The sequence below is a fragment of the Chroicocephalus ridibundus genome, chromosome 10 (genome assembly GCF_963924245.1).
Source record: "Chroicocephalus ridibundus chromosome 10, bChrRid1.1, whole genome shotgun sequence".
Lineage (NCBI taxonomy): Eukaryota > Metazoa > Chordata > Aves > Charadriiformes > Laridae > Chroicocephalus > Chroicocephalus ridibundus.
The window spans coordinates 1,836,771-1,853,556 of NC_086293.1; the positions used below are offsets into that span (position 1 = coordinate 1,836,771).

Below are 16,786 nucleotides of genomic sequence, written 5' to 3' on the forward strand. Positions count from 1 at the left end.
TCTGCTTTAGGCAAAGAGCGTATCGGTTAAGATCAGTGAAATGACGTCAATGTACTCAACTGATTAGTCTCTATTAGGACACAGTGTCAGCAAAAAGCAGGATTCACACTGGTACGGCTGATATAAATGCCACCCAGATAAACTTTGCTCTATTATGATAAACCACATTTCAATTATGAGATAAAAACTACTACACTGGGTCAGATGAGATTTAATCGAGCCTAACATCCTATTTCTGACACAGCCAGTGGTACAAGCTCTGGGGGTACTTTTACATCTGACTATCAATTCACTACCAAAAGATTTCCTGTAACTTGCTTTATTTTAAGTTCATTCATCTAGTTACTACACGTGATCTCTTTTAGGTAGTCCCAGTTGCAGCACACTCCTCTCTTGGAGAAGTCATTTCTAGGTAACTTGCTGTTGTTTCTTACCAGTACCATTGTGTCTGTACCTTCGAAGTAACCGAACAAATTGTGTTTAAAAAAGACTTCAGATAAGCACGACTTGTTTTACTGTATGACATTTGAGAGGGCTGGAGAAATAGAAAAGATGGGAAAATTCATACTGCAATGTGGTGGGGTTTTGCATACAACCCTTGAGCAGATCAAAAAAGCATCATCGCGTCCCTGGCTGAGCAAGACATTACGTCTGTTCAAAGAGTGGGACATCACATTTCACACATCACTCACCACTGTCTGTCTGTAGCCAAGCCCTGGGTGAACACTAATGTGTTTATTTCTAAAGGCTCGTCCTGACCGTGATCATCTCAATTAACACATTTCTCATCCTGCAGTTAGTGTTGGTCATTCCACAGAGATACGGCAAGTTGGTACATGAATATAGAATGTCCGGAGACATCAAGACACATCAACAAGTAGCTTTAACATTTACGTTTTTGCCACTTGAAAACCCCAAAATAGCACTTGGAAACAACAGACACCTCAATCTGCAACCTCTATCTAAAAAATCTATAGCCTCAGCAGCCACAGGGGAGGCTTCACTCATTTGCCTAAGCTGAAAAAAATTATCATAGAATCACACAATGGTTTGGGTTGGAAGGGACCTTAAAACCCAGCCAGTGCCCTGGGCAGGGACACCTCCCACCAGCCCAGGTTGCTCCAAGCCCCGTCCAACCTGGCCTTGAACCCCTCCAGGGATGGGGCAGCCACAGCTTCTCTGGGCAACCTGGGCCAGGGGCTCACCACCCTCGCAGCAAAGAATTTCTGCCTGAGATCTCATCTAAATCTAAATCTAAATCTACCCTCTTCAGGATCCATCAGTAGATTGACTGTCACTTGTAAAACACAAGTATTTATTGACAACTATCCTGGCAGAAGAGTAACTAATTTTTGCAATCAAAATCTATCTTACACTTTTTAAAATCCTTAGCTACTGAGTCGAGTTAGTGGCAGACTCTTTGGAGCTTGCATGACCTGCGGGCATCTTCACGCCTGAGGTTTGGATACGTGCACGGTGACCAGCTCGGCACACCGGCACAGCACCCAGTGGGAGCAGGAAGGTTTTGTCTCTGCTTTCAAGGTTCTGAAGCCACTTTTTTTTCTTGAACACTTTTTTTACATGAACTGTTTTCTTTAAAACACAATTGAAATTTTGAAAGTAAAACAACTGAACTCCTCATCTCTTAGTCTCTTAAATCCCAACAGATTCACGGGGACTGAAACATTTAGGATCTGGCTTTTTCATCTAAGCCCAGCCTCAGATGTGCAGGTGCAACTCATTAATGTATTGGATTTGCACCTACTTAGGCCAAGGCTGGAATTTTTTAATCTGTCTTTACTTCATAGACAGTTGGTATGTGTCAGTTATGTCATGCCAGATCCCAGTGGGGGGGGATTTTAATCTCCCAGTAACTTCAAAAAGGTGCAAGGATACTAACTTTGATAAAAACTATTATGCCAAACTGTTTTAATGCTGAAAATGTTGGGATCTGTCTTAGAGAAATCCATCTGGCTTACGTTGCGCCGTGCGAGTCTCAGATAACTTTGCCTTCATCCCTCCCTAAGGCCTGTTTCAGACTAGGGGGGAGAAGAATTGCAGCGAGCGTAATACGTTGCCCTTGTAACTCTGCACCCCTTCTTCTTGTCTTGCTGTGCAGTTTGAATCTGGCACCCTCACTCGGACCAGATGCTATTGATACCAGCAGCATTATCAAGGCATATGGTCCACCCCTCCAGCTGAGCACAGACAGCAGAACCAGCAGCCATTCACACTGGACAATAAACACATCATTTAATGATATGGATAATCATCGCATTTAGCACTTGCCAAATGGAAGACCAACTCTGCCCTTCTATTTATCTGCAACTCCACAGATGTGCATGAAACTGGGAAACAAAAATTTGTGCTCTGCTCACGTGAGAGAGGAAAAAAAAATCTTACAAGGCTGTTGTTTAGATTAGATTTTGGGGAAAGGGAGGGAGAAATCCCTCTTTCTAATTTGCCGTGGCGTGTTGCCACTCTACCAATAATTTATACAATGAACGAAACAGTTCCCAGTCTCCTGCACATCCCATGATTTGTACAATTGTTTGATTTCTTCTAAAGGACCGCTCTCTATGTTTATCTAAAATGCTCGGTTTTGCCTTACGTACCTGCAAATATCACCATCCATTCCACTTACAGGGATTTCTGTGCACTCCCCGTTGTCCACAGCCCACTGTTGTCCAGCTCCACAGCAGCTCTCAATCAATTCCTTTGTGGAACCTGTATAAAACACACACCGGCAATTTTTGGTATGGAATGGATTTGGTTTAGCACTGTTTCTTTAATTGAGAAGATCTTTGAAATAACAATAGTTCAGCTTTTTGTTCTTTGTTTTTCTTTCTTTCTCCATTCCATTTGGTTATACGCACATACAGAAAAAAGCGACTGATACCTGCAGTATCTTGACATCATCGACCACTCGGTAACGTCTTTCAGACAGGAACCGCAGAAGCAAATTAGAGTTTCATTTACAATAAAAGACAACTGGTTTGAAGAGAACTCTACCTTTGACATCTCTGAACAAAAAGACCTGAAGAGTCATGCTTGGCCACATAACGCAAGTTAATTTAATAAGTCATTATGCGATTGTAACAGTGCCTTCACTCCCACTCGCTGGGCTGGGTGCACACACTTGGGGCGTCCAAGTACACCTTCCCAAAAAATGAAATTCAGCACACAGAGCGTACACAAGCTCGGCACATGGCACACACAAGCCTCAGTAGTTCCCTTATACCACATTGTAAATATGAAGTTTCACTGATGAGTAACAACAAACTGAAACACGTTCCTCGTCACAGTCCCTCAAAGTTCTTCGTATTTAGCGTGAGTGCTTTCAATAGGTTTGACATACATAGCGTTAAGAAATTGTTTCCACGCGATAAAGAACTTTCACTCCTCAGAATTACCTAGAGTACATATACCTAGAGTGTCCTACAGCTGAATTTGAGGGTTCAGCTGGTTTAAAGCCATAATTGAAAAGGGTTTGAGAGACATAACGCTGACTCTGCTAATGAGCTCATGTAAAACACTGGCACTAAGACGCAGTAAAAGAGACGGACACGTAGAATGCTGCACTACTTTTTATATTTCTCCTTGTGGGTTTCCACTTAAGATGTAAATTTTCCGGTTACAAGTGAAATACGACTTAAAGCAGGGGATTTTCAATACACTACACATCTACTGTATATAACGGACGCAGGTGCCATCAGACTGGGCAGAAACAGTATTTTTTGGAGCCTGTACAGAAGTTTACTTCATGATGGGACATCTGCTGTGCTGCTGGGGTGCAAATACCAAACATCCACTAACATAAATCAACTAAACTGATACTGGAGTGCCAGGAGCCCGCTCCGTGGCAGCAGCTGGCAGGCGCTGTGCTGTGTCATTAGGAAGATTTCTCCCGCGACTGCTCACGCAGTGGGTGGACTCCATCGCACAAAGCACATGGTCTCCCCATCACCAGCTAACGGGTCCTCGGCACGAGCTTTCTGCTTTGGGAACGGTTACACAGGTATCAGGTATGAAAATGATTAAGAGATGCCTTTTATAGAGATGCGAGGTGCATTACAAATGTTTGGGGGCTGTGATTTCACAGTATTGATATACACGTCAATGCACATAATAAAGATGGTATATCAGACCACAGGGCTCTGCTTCCTCCACAGAGTCAATGGCCCTGTGCTGATGAGTTGGAGCAGTGCCTGCTCTCTCCATTGGCTCATCAAAAATGCTCCAGTTCCTTTTAAAGCCATTTATATGGATGTAAGGAACAGTTCGTACATTTTAGTCATCCTCCCAGGCCAGTCTCTGTCATGGTTTGGCATTACCATTAAAAGGAAACAAGACAAAGCCACCCCAAAGCTGAGTTGCAGGAGACGTGTGGGTCAATGGATCTTGGGCAGCTCCACATCTGAGCACTCACTGACCAGCTCCCAGCAAGCCACACTGCAGAACAACGTATTTTCAAGAATCCTCAGCCAGTTTTCAAGTGAACGTCTCCTGAATTAAGTGTGCTTAAAGTGGGAGGGGGGGGAACCTCTTTCTCTACAAGGGTTGTAGGAAAAATGCCATTGCTGCAGAATGGCACTGCTGAAGGTACAGTGCTCTCCTGCCGACACTTGGCAACAAACCTAAACATTTGGAAGCCAGTCTTGCACAATTCTCATCTATTAGGGAACTGCATTCAGGTGGATAGGAGTGATTCCGCAGTCATTCCGTCTGAACTGAGAACCTTCTCCCCCGGCATGTGACAACCGTGTTAGATGGCAGCTTCTCCGATAGACTAGATTTGATGAAAAAGTTAACAGAATCCTTTCTTTTGTCTGCATTTGGTATATGGTATCAAGCCAAATAATTTTTCTTTGCAAAATTGTAATGCTTAACTATAAGTGGGACATTTATAGAAATGGCGACAATTCAAAACATCTGGGTATCCACGCTGCACAGTTCAGAAGGTACACAGACAGCCTATGTTCCCAGCACGTTTCTGCTGTCATGTATTTACGGCAGTTATTCTATGTTTCAAACAATAGTAGAAGAACTTTATATAGTGTCTTGTAGAGCAAAGTCGTGATTGGATACCAAGGGTGAGAAGTTTAAGTGTAGTGCTATCTTCAATGTTAAAAACAGTGGCACTTACACAAATAATACAAACCTCAGTAGAAGACTATTCCTCTGTACTTGTTACAGCTAATTTAGGAGATAATACTACATTTTGGAAACTGGCAAGTTCTCACCACCAGCATGGCTTGCTCTATAAAGAGCAACTAGAAAAATTAATGAAGATATTAAACACTACTGGTCCCAATAAGGACCCCTGAGGGGCACCACTCATCAGTGATCTCCATGCAGACATTGAGCCATTGACCACTACCCTCTGGATGTGACCATCCAACCGATTCCTTATCCACTGAACAGTCCACCCATCAAATTCATATCTCTCCAATTTAGAGAGAAGGATGTTGAGGGGACCATGTCAAAGGCCTTACAGAAGTCTAGATAGACGACATCCGTAGCTCTTCCCTTGTCCACTGATGTAGTCACTCCACCAAAGAAGGCCACGAGGCTGGTCAGGCAGGACTTGCCCTCGGTGAAGCCATACTGAATCGCCTCCCTGCCCTCTGTGTGCCTTAGACTAGCTTCTAGGAGGAGCTGTTCCACGATCTTCCCTGGCACAGGGGCGAGGCTGACAGGTCGGTAGTTGCCAGGGTCCTCCTTTCTACCCTTTTTAAAAATGTGTGCGATGTTTCCCCTTTTCCAGTCACCCGGGACTTCACCTGACTGCCATGACTTTTCAAATGTCATGGAGAGAAACACTGGCCCAGGTTGCCCAGAGAGGTAGGAGATGCCTCATCCCTGGAAACATTCAGGGTCAGGTTGGACAGTTGCGCTGAGCAACCTGATCTAGTTAAAGATGTCCCTGCTCATTGCAGGGGGGTTGGACTAGATGGCCTTTAAAGGTCCCTTCCAACCCCAACCATTCTATGATTAAACACGTACAAAACACAGTGCCTGCTATCATGAAATGTCTGCACATGAGAAAAAAAAATTTAAAAAAACTGTATTTAACAGGAGGGAAGAAGAGGGGGAGAAAGAAAGAATACATGTCTCATTTCTGACCGAGATCTCATAGGAGAAAAAATACCAAATTTCATTTCCCTCTGTGTTCTTTGATCCCCAAAAGGGTTCATTACACACACTTTATAGCAATGCCTTAACAGACCTGAGTCCGATCTGGCTGAGCAATGTTGCCCGCTCCGGTTGCCAGATGAAACACAGTTTGAGGACAGTCTTGCAATAGATTTAAGCCGTGGCAGCAAGGATAGGTAGGATTGCCCCTGCTCCTCCTGCGGAGGTGAGGGGGGCTCTGCGGGGGCTGCAGCCTCACGCTCTACTCCCGGCTGCGCAGTGCTGCTGCGGGAACTGAGTTCCCAATGCAGGGCCCACGCTCATGGGCAGATGGGAACACCAAGCATTTCTAAACCACACTTCTTGGTGAAAATATTTCAACTTTTTAATTACATTTTTAATTGACAAGAGAAAGTGCTCTGTGGAAAAACACCTTCTTCATCACTAAACTGGACGGACGGGGAAGGGGAGGAGATTACAGCAAGCGACAGGACACTGCTCCTCACAGCTGCAGCCACGTGTGCCCAAACCAGCAGCAACCTTGTGGCCTGGACCATCAAACCCTGCACCACCTGCCCCCCAACTGCCGTTCTGCCCCAGCCCGCAAGCATTTTCTGTTAGTGCATCAATCAACAGCAACTCCAGAAAAGTAGTAACAGTTTTGACAGTTGACACTAAGATGGACACTTGGGCTTCCAGGACAAAACCCATCCTTGTTGTGCCCACCACAAACTCCAGTTGTGTGATTCCATTAGGTGCCACAGAAAAATCACTTGCACAGCAAGGTCTGCAGATAAGATCATGGGACAGAGAGCTTCATCTCTATCCTAAGTCCTTATTTATATGTTGGGAAAAAAAAAAAAGCAGCGAGGGGGGAAAGAAAATGCACTTCACACTTCCGTAAATTTAACTTTGTTTTCTTTAAGGCTTCGGGGAGAGACAACCCAAAACACCCTCACCCTGTGCGGCCCAGCTTAGAGGGGGTTTGATGACCGAAGCCATTTCTGCCCTCCCGCGTTGCCCCTTCATGCTCACACGCAAGGGCACACAGCCCCGTAACAAACTGCAACGGGACTTCAGTCGATGCAATGCTTTCATTTTATGCGGCATATTAACAACATGAAAACCATACTTGAGTCTTGAAAGCTGTGTTACGTGTAAGGGATTATATATGACATGAGATGGGTGATATATGCAGTTAAACTAGGCAGGAAATACACCTGGTACCAGATAATTAGGAAACATTGCTATAATTTCAACATAGTTTTAATTCAGTCCCTTGGCAGAAACTCCATTCATTTTACCAAACACAATCTGTTGCTACGGTATTGCTAGGTTTAAAACACAAGGATACAGCAGAATTCACTAATCTATATTGCAGTAATGTACATGAGTTATAATTCAAATAAAAATTAATTACTCATTCCTCACTAAAGAGTCAGTATCAGATTGCTGTAGTGAAGTGCCACACTATTAGTGCAGTCATATTTACCAAATATATTGCTTTTTGTTATGATCTTATGAAGAACTAAATCTAGAATGCAGTTAAAATGAACAAACTAATGCATTTTATCTCAATCAGGAATTAGAAAAACCGAATAATTCATAACAGGACTTACAGTCATTAGCATGGATTTATGATATTTTGATTATACATTAGTAAAAACAAATATATACAATTAGATACACGCACAAGACTGAAGATCACACAGCTTCTACACTGGATGGAGACTTTAAGCTATACATATAATAGACTTTGAAATACTTAAACATTCAAACAGAGCTTTGTTTATTTGGAGCTTTCATGATATGAGCAGATTTAGAAGTCGATTTGCATCTGCTCACAGAAAACAAAGCCATTTTATTTGAGAACACCATAATCCTGAGTATTTGTATACTGTGTGCATCTTTGATATTTCATAGAGTCATTTAACAAGACACCTGTTAACAGATAATTTGCTATTTATGAATTTCTTCACTAGGAAAAAAAAGTCATTTATTTCAGGCTGTACTATAAAACAGCATCACGTCTCCTCACTTGTTTTCAATTTAGTAACTTATCTCCTACAATTATCACTCTACATCACTCTGAAGATACGAACTAAAGTACATTTTGGCCTTGTCTCAAAAGTTTGTATATTGTCTTTTAGAGACATTTATAATCTAATTCAAATATTTAGAGAAACATTTTCCCCTCCTGAGAACGTTAACTCTTCCTTGACTGTGCTCTAAGATGTCATGGTGCCTCAGCCCCTGGTCCAGACCTGACTAGGACGTGCCGCTCTCCAGGAATTTCATCTTTCAGACAGAAAAATCTGGTATGGGGGTAGATGTGGGGTGTATCTTTAAAAGTTTAGCTGAAGCTCAAACATTAAACTGAGCAAAGCACACAGTTAAAGGCTACTTAAATGACTCGCCCCCACTCATCCAGTGAACTGTAAGTTTTTTAGAATAGCAAAAGAGACAAAAGGGATTTTCAAAACCCCTCCTCCCCTCTTTTCCTCACAGCATTCACAAATTATGTTTCAAGAGCGATAAAACATCAGCCAGCTCTATGACAGGTCAAGGAGGGACAGAACATTTCGGTTTCTTGCCAGAGCTTTTTTGACACCACAGTTTCACTGATTTCAGCTTCACCCGAGCTGCTACTCAGAACACGGGAGCGGTTTAACGCCCCGGATCTCGTTGCTTCCTTCCATTCTCACTTCGGTTCTGCACCTCCGCAGAACATTCCCATCGATCGACTAACTCCTATTGTGCAAACATCCACTCTTCGAGCAAATGCATTGACTCAGTGACTGAGCTATTAGGGACGTTTTATCCACTATTCTCCTGTTCTAAACGGTCCTTTCTTCCTAGCAGAACACAGACAGACCAACCTTAAGAGTTCAGCTTGCCAGCAGTGAGCACTGACCCATCCATCCCACCCTTCCACCCACGAGTGGCAAGTGATGGCTTGAATCTTGGCCATTAGCTTTAACAGTACCAAGATTTCATTCAGTTAAAATAAACTATTAGTTTCCTTTCTAATAAAATTATTATAGGAGCCGGGCCACATTAAAGAGTCTTAGTTATTTTTATCTACAGAGAGACCCATGTAGGCAGACATAGTGCGGGGACTTTGATATAACCATTTGATCCGAGACGTAGATAAAGTTCAAAACTGATATTACTCCCAATAAAATGACCCATTAGCCAGGGAAAGTCAGTGCAGTGTATTCCAGATGAAACACAAATCACCGGGAAGACTGGCATTGCAGGGGCAGCGTGACACCGCCAGCCCCAGGCAGCTATGTCTCTTCACTGGTGGCTTTAATTTAAGCTGCTAATTGCTGGATGGGCCCTCGCATGCGAAAGAGGCGACGCTCAGACCTCCATGACTGAGCTGAGCTCTTGTTCTTACGATGAAGCATGCTATTCAGTAGCTATACCTGAGGAAAATCATTTATCTTCCCCAAAACTATAGTATTTACATTTGGGTAGGGGAGAGAACTAAAAACCAACAAACACCGCAGGATTTCACACGGAGATGAGTTTAATTTTGATTTGGAACCTCCTAGAAATGAGGCAGTCCATTAAGACGCGTCTTCATGTGGAGGCTCTCATCGCTCATCCCCATGGGAAGCTGACAGCCGTGACTCTCAAGCTAGAACATCATTTTGAAAAAAAAAAAGCAACTGCACAAACTGCCCGAGTCCCAGCCCAGCATAAACCAGCCACCCCACGGAGCTCGGTGGAGCAGGCTCCCAGCCCAGCATCACCCGCATGCAGGCAGCGGCAGCCTGCAACGCGTCAGGTTAACGAACCGGCCTCTGAGAGCAGCTAATGAGTCTCCCCAGCAACACCCCTGGCGGATAACGAGTCCCCGAGTAGCAAAGCCCCCTGAGGTACCAGAGCGCACTAGCACCTTTTCACTTCTTAAAAACAAGCTGTTATTTGGTATAAAATCGGATCCAGGGGGATGGGTTGCTTTCACCTGCTGCAACCATCCTCACCCACCAGAAATGAGCGGAGAAAGAACAGAAATGGTACCGGAGCAGAACAGGAGCAGTCTCCACCACCCTTCCATGAGCACGCGGGTCCAGGAAGGGATCAAAGCAGAGTGCTGCTTTTCCTGTCTAGTCGGTGCTCGTGACTTGTCTCCCACTCCCTTACAAAAAAGCCACCTTTAAAATATGTTTATAGTTTTATATATGTCCATCTTTCCTTTTAAAGGAAGGGGTATCTAGACCTGCAAGGCACCCAGCACATAACAAGAATTGTTTGCTCACGCTGGAGAAAAAGGTATTATATTTCCTTCTCAAATACCTGCCTGAGAACATAAAACCATATTCTATGGCAAATAACGAAAGAGAAAGTCACAGAACAACGATTAACTTGACGGGGTTCTTCAAATACTGAAAAATACCTGTTTCCAGTGGGTCTTTTTTCTGCTTCAATCTCTTCATCATTTAAAGCTTTAAAAAATAATAATAAAAAAAGTACTGTAGCTTTACGCCTTAATAGGTTGTCATTTCTTATCTTATCAGCAGTCTGAGGGGCTTTATTAAATTCCCTCATTGAATTTCACCATTTGGCTGTGCAGTGTAACATGTTCTTAAATTGATTTATCTGAGATGGCTAGAAAGACATTTTAATGAGCACAGGTAAAGGGGAGAAGAACATTTATCTTGGCAAAGACAGGGGAGGGGAGAGCGACAACGCAGCCCCCCAGCCAGCTGCTTTCACTTGAAACTGCACTATCACTTACGTCATCAGGACTGGTTAAGCTTTCTTCAGGACCTGGTCCCAGATAAATCAGCGTAGGGTTTATTCTGTGCAGGTTCCTGCAGGCTCCTCCAAGCACCTCAGTGTTCAGGAGCATATTTGACTCTAAATCTTCCCGAAACGAGAGTGGTGCTCGAGTGTTTCCATGATCAAATCCTCAGTTAGCTCACTGCTGGGGAAGGGGCTTTAACCCACGTGCACTCATTAGACTTTTAGGCTCCTCTCATTGGAAATAACGAAATAACGAAAAAGCAGATTGCAAGAGAAACATAGACTGAGCTGAGAGTTCAACACACATCTCATGGCTTCAATCCAGCACCTAGTCCTTCCCTCCTCTTTCCAGTCATCCTCTTCCATTCCTACTGGACTCAATTTGCCATGCCGTCACCACAGTAATGTAAGTGCGGTCCATCACACTTGTAGCAACCTGCCTTCATTTTAAACTTCATACAGAAAAGCTTTTTCTATGCTCTCCTACTTCCTCTGAAGTCACCTGCGTCTCTTTAGAAATCCATCCCACCATTCACCCAGGACAAGTTCCTGTTATATTGCCTTCACTCCTTGGGAGGCATCTGATTTCCATTTCAACCCGAAAACGCTCTGCTTCCTACATTATTCTTTTTTCATGAATTCCTTATGCTGGCTTGCCTGGCAAAATATAAAGAGTTGTGTCTGCCCAAAGGCACAATGAAAAACTGAATAAACCAAACTGCATGTTCTCATTTTACTATGCACAGTACAATAGAGACATACATCAACATAACCTCAGCCAGGATTGTCTGGCAGATTTTGCTCAAAGTGTGAATGAATAGCAACCTTATATTCCCTCCGGCTTTAGTTCTGGATAATCCTTGTAAGTCAAAACTTGTATTACCTGTGCCAGAGGTCAGATAATTTAGACTATGTTTGGTCTTTAACGTTTCCATGACAGCGCCCTTTATTAGATCCAGGTTGAAAGAAGGGGGGTGGGGGTGGGGAGGGAAACAACTAAATAAATTCTTTAACCTTTTTCACCAACTAAAAACCCAAGCAATTTCTCTTCCTGCCTTTTAAAAAATTGGCTTATTCTGTCACCGAGTTTAAAGTGAAACAGTTCATGCACAATCATCCCTCTATCGGCTACAGTCATAACTCCGAGTAGACATAGTGTTTCTTGCCCTTCAGCGTAGCCTTGGCTGTATTTTCCTCCTCAACTTTCCTTCCCCAGCTATTGCACAGAGTGTATTTACGCTGTCTATTAACTTTCAAAAGAGCTGAGGCTTTGGAAGGCCTGGTTCCGATTACCCTTGTAATTCCTGTCTAAAGAATTTTATCTTGGGGGAGAGCGTGCTCTTTGCGTACTCCTTTTTGTGGCTAGGTAGGCTCCTTTCTTCAAAGCCGGCATTTCCACCAGCCCTGTTTAATTTTAAAGTTGAAATTAAGAGGAATAGTGTTTACTGGGGGATGTAGTCAGGGACTGTGTCAGAGCATTTGGGACATTTAGGCAGCATCACTGAATCTGCTGCAACGCAAGCAGTTAGTAACGCAAGCACTTTCAGTGCCAGTTACAAATTGAGCTGAGGTTGTAACGATAATTAAACTACAGAAATAATATTCCTTTAAAAAAAAAGGCAAACGAACATAAAGAAGCAAATGGATGTGTGCGTAAGGCCTTAATTTAGCTTATGCGCTCTTCCTACTTCTGTGTGTTTATCTACAGAAAAGAATTTCACCATGTAACTATTCAAACCCACGTACTGCAATATTACAGACAGCCATCCATCAAGACTCTTTCCTGCTTAAAATTTTAAGAGTGTCGCAGTGAAAAAGGTCTTTGTTTTGGTCTGGGAATGTCGATCAAGGACAAGCCAAGCTATTGTGCCATTTTGGAGTTCAATTGCTTAAGAACGCTAGACACACCTTAATCATGCAACCCATGTAAACACATAATTTCATCTCACACCAATCACAGCAGAAATTGTACTTTTGTTTAAAGTCACAAAGGAGGATTGTACATTTGCATCCAAATTGTATCTTCTTCACTGGGGCTGAGATGACAGGCTTAGGCACCGCGCACACGCTGGCAGGGCTAACCCGTGAGAGGGAACTGGTCAGGAATAGCCACATGAAGCCAACCCCAAAGTTCACCCGTCTTTCAGGGTGCAGTTGTGAGCTTCTAGGTGTCTGAGTTTTGCAACTTTGGTAACTGCAAATAAACGCCAAGCAGATGGCCAGTGCTTGATCTGCTTCAATCAGTACAACCGCATGCAGCACAGACTAAAAATAACGCACCCTTAGCTGCGCTCTAGGAGAGCCCATCAGAAATTGTTCACAGAAAAACTCTTGAATCATTTTCTGGGGAAAAAAAAAACAGGCCAACGTTTTCTTTCTCTTCATGACCAATTCACGCAAAGTAGAAAAACAGTAAAAATCATGGGAGAAGTTATTCACTGTGAATTGAATGCTCATCTCTATTCAGAACATTACTGAAACAAACTGGGAAAATTTACTCCCTGACTCATCCCCAGCTGCTGGTGTCAGCTCGTTTTCTCTGCTACATTGCTCAACACGGCTTTCAAAGTAACTTAATAGGGTGCGTTCACAACAGAAGCAGCAGCCCCAGCCAAATAGTCTTGCACACCTTGGAAAGGTAAGAAAAGATAAGATTGCACGATAGCGTCAGTCAGCGACCCACAGCCGCCCCAGGAGCCTGACCTGCTCCTGGTGAAATGCGTGCCCTCCAGCTGCCTTTGGAAAAGGCTGAGGACTGTTGAGCAAACAATTCTGAACATCAGAGGGAGGAAACCTCTGAGTTTCACCGAGTTTCTAATTAATGCGTAGGGATGCTTAAAATGAACAGAAAAGCAACAGACTCCAGCTTTCCTTATTTGGGTATCCTACTGTACTTGCTAGTCCTCGTCAGGTTTATAATCATAAATTACATTGTTTATTTATTTTATGATGTTCCGACGAGCTCTCTCATTTCCTTTGGCTTTCTTTATGAAGTTCTGCCATCAGCATTTGTGCAAGAATTTCAGCAATAATGATTGTGGCCCAGGGCATTTCCTGGATTAATGACAGGCTGGAAGAGTCGATGGCCCACGGTTCTGCCTTGACGCGTTAACCCCAAGGAGGTTTCAATTCTCCAGGAAGCACCCAGTGCCAGAGCAGTTATTGTGAAGGAAATTCAGTGGGATACTTTAGTCAACAGCAACAGAACAAACTTCCTTTTATCCCTCACAAATGTAGGAGGAAATATTAATTTGAATGGGCTGATAATGATGCTTGGAGTGTTTCAGGGGAATTTAGCGGCCGCTAGCCGGAAGCACAGCAGGAAGTTTCTCTTTTGCCATGCAGTATGCATCCGAACCAGAGCTGTTTGGGAACAAGGTTTTTCAGTTCCCTAAGAAATTAATGATTTGGGGTGGAAATAAGGAAAATAGAGTTTTTAACTTCTAAATGACGCACCTTGTTTGACACTCTTACTGTGGTTTCACATAGGAGCTATTGGGTGACTCATTTTGCTCATTTCCACTTCAGATTTTATCTCCAGCTCAAATTATCTGGTCTCCCATGGTGCAGCTCAGCGTAACCCCACTGGAGCCTTTGGCCACGATAAACCACGAGAAATACAATGCCATGAAGTGTTTAATTCCCTAATTCCCCCCGTGAAAAATCTACACCACTCAGATCACACACGAAACTCAAGGCTTCGTTTCAACTCATTGCTCCTAATTAAAAGGAGCAAGTCATGCTTGTACGTGTTCATCAAGATTAACGATACTATTGTATACTTGCAAGCACTGAAGTTACCTTCAAATAAGGTATATAATTTGCACGTTATTGTAAACTACGGCAGAAGGGGATGCTTTAGTGAAAAAGCCAGGGTTTGAACCAGCACCCACGGAAGCCTACAGGCCCTGTGTGCTCCTTCACTAAAAATTAAAGCACGAGGGCCTTGAATATGTAGAATAACCATGAACACGTGTCTATTAAAGCAAGTCCTTAGCTCAGCAGCATTGATGAAACTTAAGACACGTGCTGAAGGTCTTTTCTGATTCAAGTCCTGTATGAGGCGCAGTGACATCAAGTATGACAGTGCTTCCTACAGGGAGCATTCAACAAGTAACATCTGTCTCCTACAAAGTATGAACTAATCATAAGGATGTTGTGAAAAGATTAGCATTTCATTAGCTGACAGCTCTTATCTGTCTCTACAGAAACTATTTCTTCAGCAATCTCAGCATTTTGTGCTTTTTGTAAGCCGCGGAGATAGTCGCAGTACTTTTCCTTCTCAAGCTCGTACATATACACCACTCGAAACAAGCACAAACACGGCTGGCAAGACAGAGCACAGTCCAGCTTCGCCACGCACCCCATGCCCAGCTAGGAAGGAGATTTCTCTTCCTGGTCCTGCCCAGCCGGAGGAGAGGACTGTGTGCCACAGCAGTGCCGGGGCAGGCTCCACCGCCCCACATGCAGCACCTGAACCAGGCGCGAGTTAAATCTCAGCTGGAATTCGATTTCCTGCAATGGACTCTGGCTACACTTCCCACTTGGAAACTACAGACTGCAGCCAATTTTAAAGGAATTTACATTCCTGAACATATTTTACTTTGGAACCAGAGATGAAGAGAGAGAAAAGGGACTGGGTTGTGAAAAGCTCCAACTCTGTGATTTAAATGTGTTTTGGAGCATTTGGGATAAGGCGGCAAATTCTAATGAAGGGTGGAGAAGTCTCTTCATCTTTCCCACAAAGGCTCATTACAGTTACTGACTGCAGGAGACATCTGAAACGATGAAAAATATTAAAAGAGGCAGAACTTTACATACCACTTCATCTATACATTTCCAAAAACTAGGTTTTATTATTTGCATGTAAATAAATAAGGAGTCTACTGCTCATTTTCTTTCTAACATTCAACCATGAGCTGGGAAAGCAACGTCCATTTACACACAGCACCTGTTCAGGCTGAGGACACAGGACCTAGATAAGAGAGGAGATGATGGAGAACAGAAGTCACTGAAAAACAGAGCAGGGAAGTGGGTTTAGTGCTTCGTATTTAAAGATCAAATTATTAACTGAATGATGAAGGTATCAGGATGGTTCAATTTTGAAATTTCTAGTTCCATGTTTCTAGTTCAAGTTACATACTAATAGCTAGTAACGGGTACAGTCTGAGTTCTGTCCTGAACACTGTTGATAACAAGATCCGTGACAGAAACCTCTCAGGGGAGTACATAAGAGAGGAGCTAAGTGTCTATATACTTAAAGCCAGAAAAGTCTGGACATAGCTGCTAAAAGAAAACAACTTGCCGAGTCATCATCCACGAAGCAGGGATCCAAGAGGATGAAACACCAGGCTCTCGGTGGCTGAGAGGTTTTGGAGCACCACCAAATTTTACAGGCCCACGTAGACAAGGCCAGTGCTTAGGAAAGCCAAGGTCCTTCACGTTATTCTCTGAATTTTAGTTGTTAGCTTAACAACTGTGCTCCATTAGCCAAGTTAGCCAATAGCTTCAAATGGGACAGTGTTTGTTTATACTCTCAGGCTACAAAATGCTGACACAGAGTCAAGCTTTTTAACGTTTGCACATGTTTAAAATAAAAGTTTTCCCCTCAACCCTCTTGAGTTCTCAGTGGCCTATTAATTTCTAAGGAAAATGAGCACAATCCTTGCATCTTCACTTACATGGGATCTGCCCATTTCTTCCGGAGAAAGGAAAAAAATATTCACAGCCCAATAAAGCATAAATTTTATCTTCACATGGGAGGTAATTACTTCATCCCGAGCTGCTTGCATGCCGAAGAGCAACAAACACAAGCGCAATTCTGGTAAGTACTGACACGTCGTTAAAAGCAGGGGTTACGTCGTCTGCATTCAGCCCAGAGGTGGCTTCGCAG

At 43.3% G+C, this 16,786-nt stretch overlaps 1 protein-coding gene across 3 annotated transcripts in view; it reads right to left on the minus strand.

Annotated features, from left to right (window-relative positions):
* Positions 1 to 16,786, minus strand: part of FBLN2 (fibulin 2) — a 113,033-nt gene that overhangs the window by 37,720 nt on the left and 58,527 nt on the right. For all 3 annotated transcript variants that reach the window (XM_063348317.1, XM_063348318.1, XM_063348316.1), the window contains exon 3: positions 2,616 to 2,727. In XM_063348317.1, the coding sequence (XP_063204387.1) occupies positions 2,616 to 2,727 (112 nt within the window). The remainder of the gene's footprint in view (positions 1 to 2,615; positions 2,728 to 16,786) is intronic.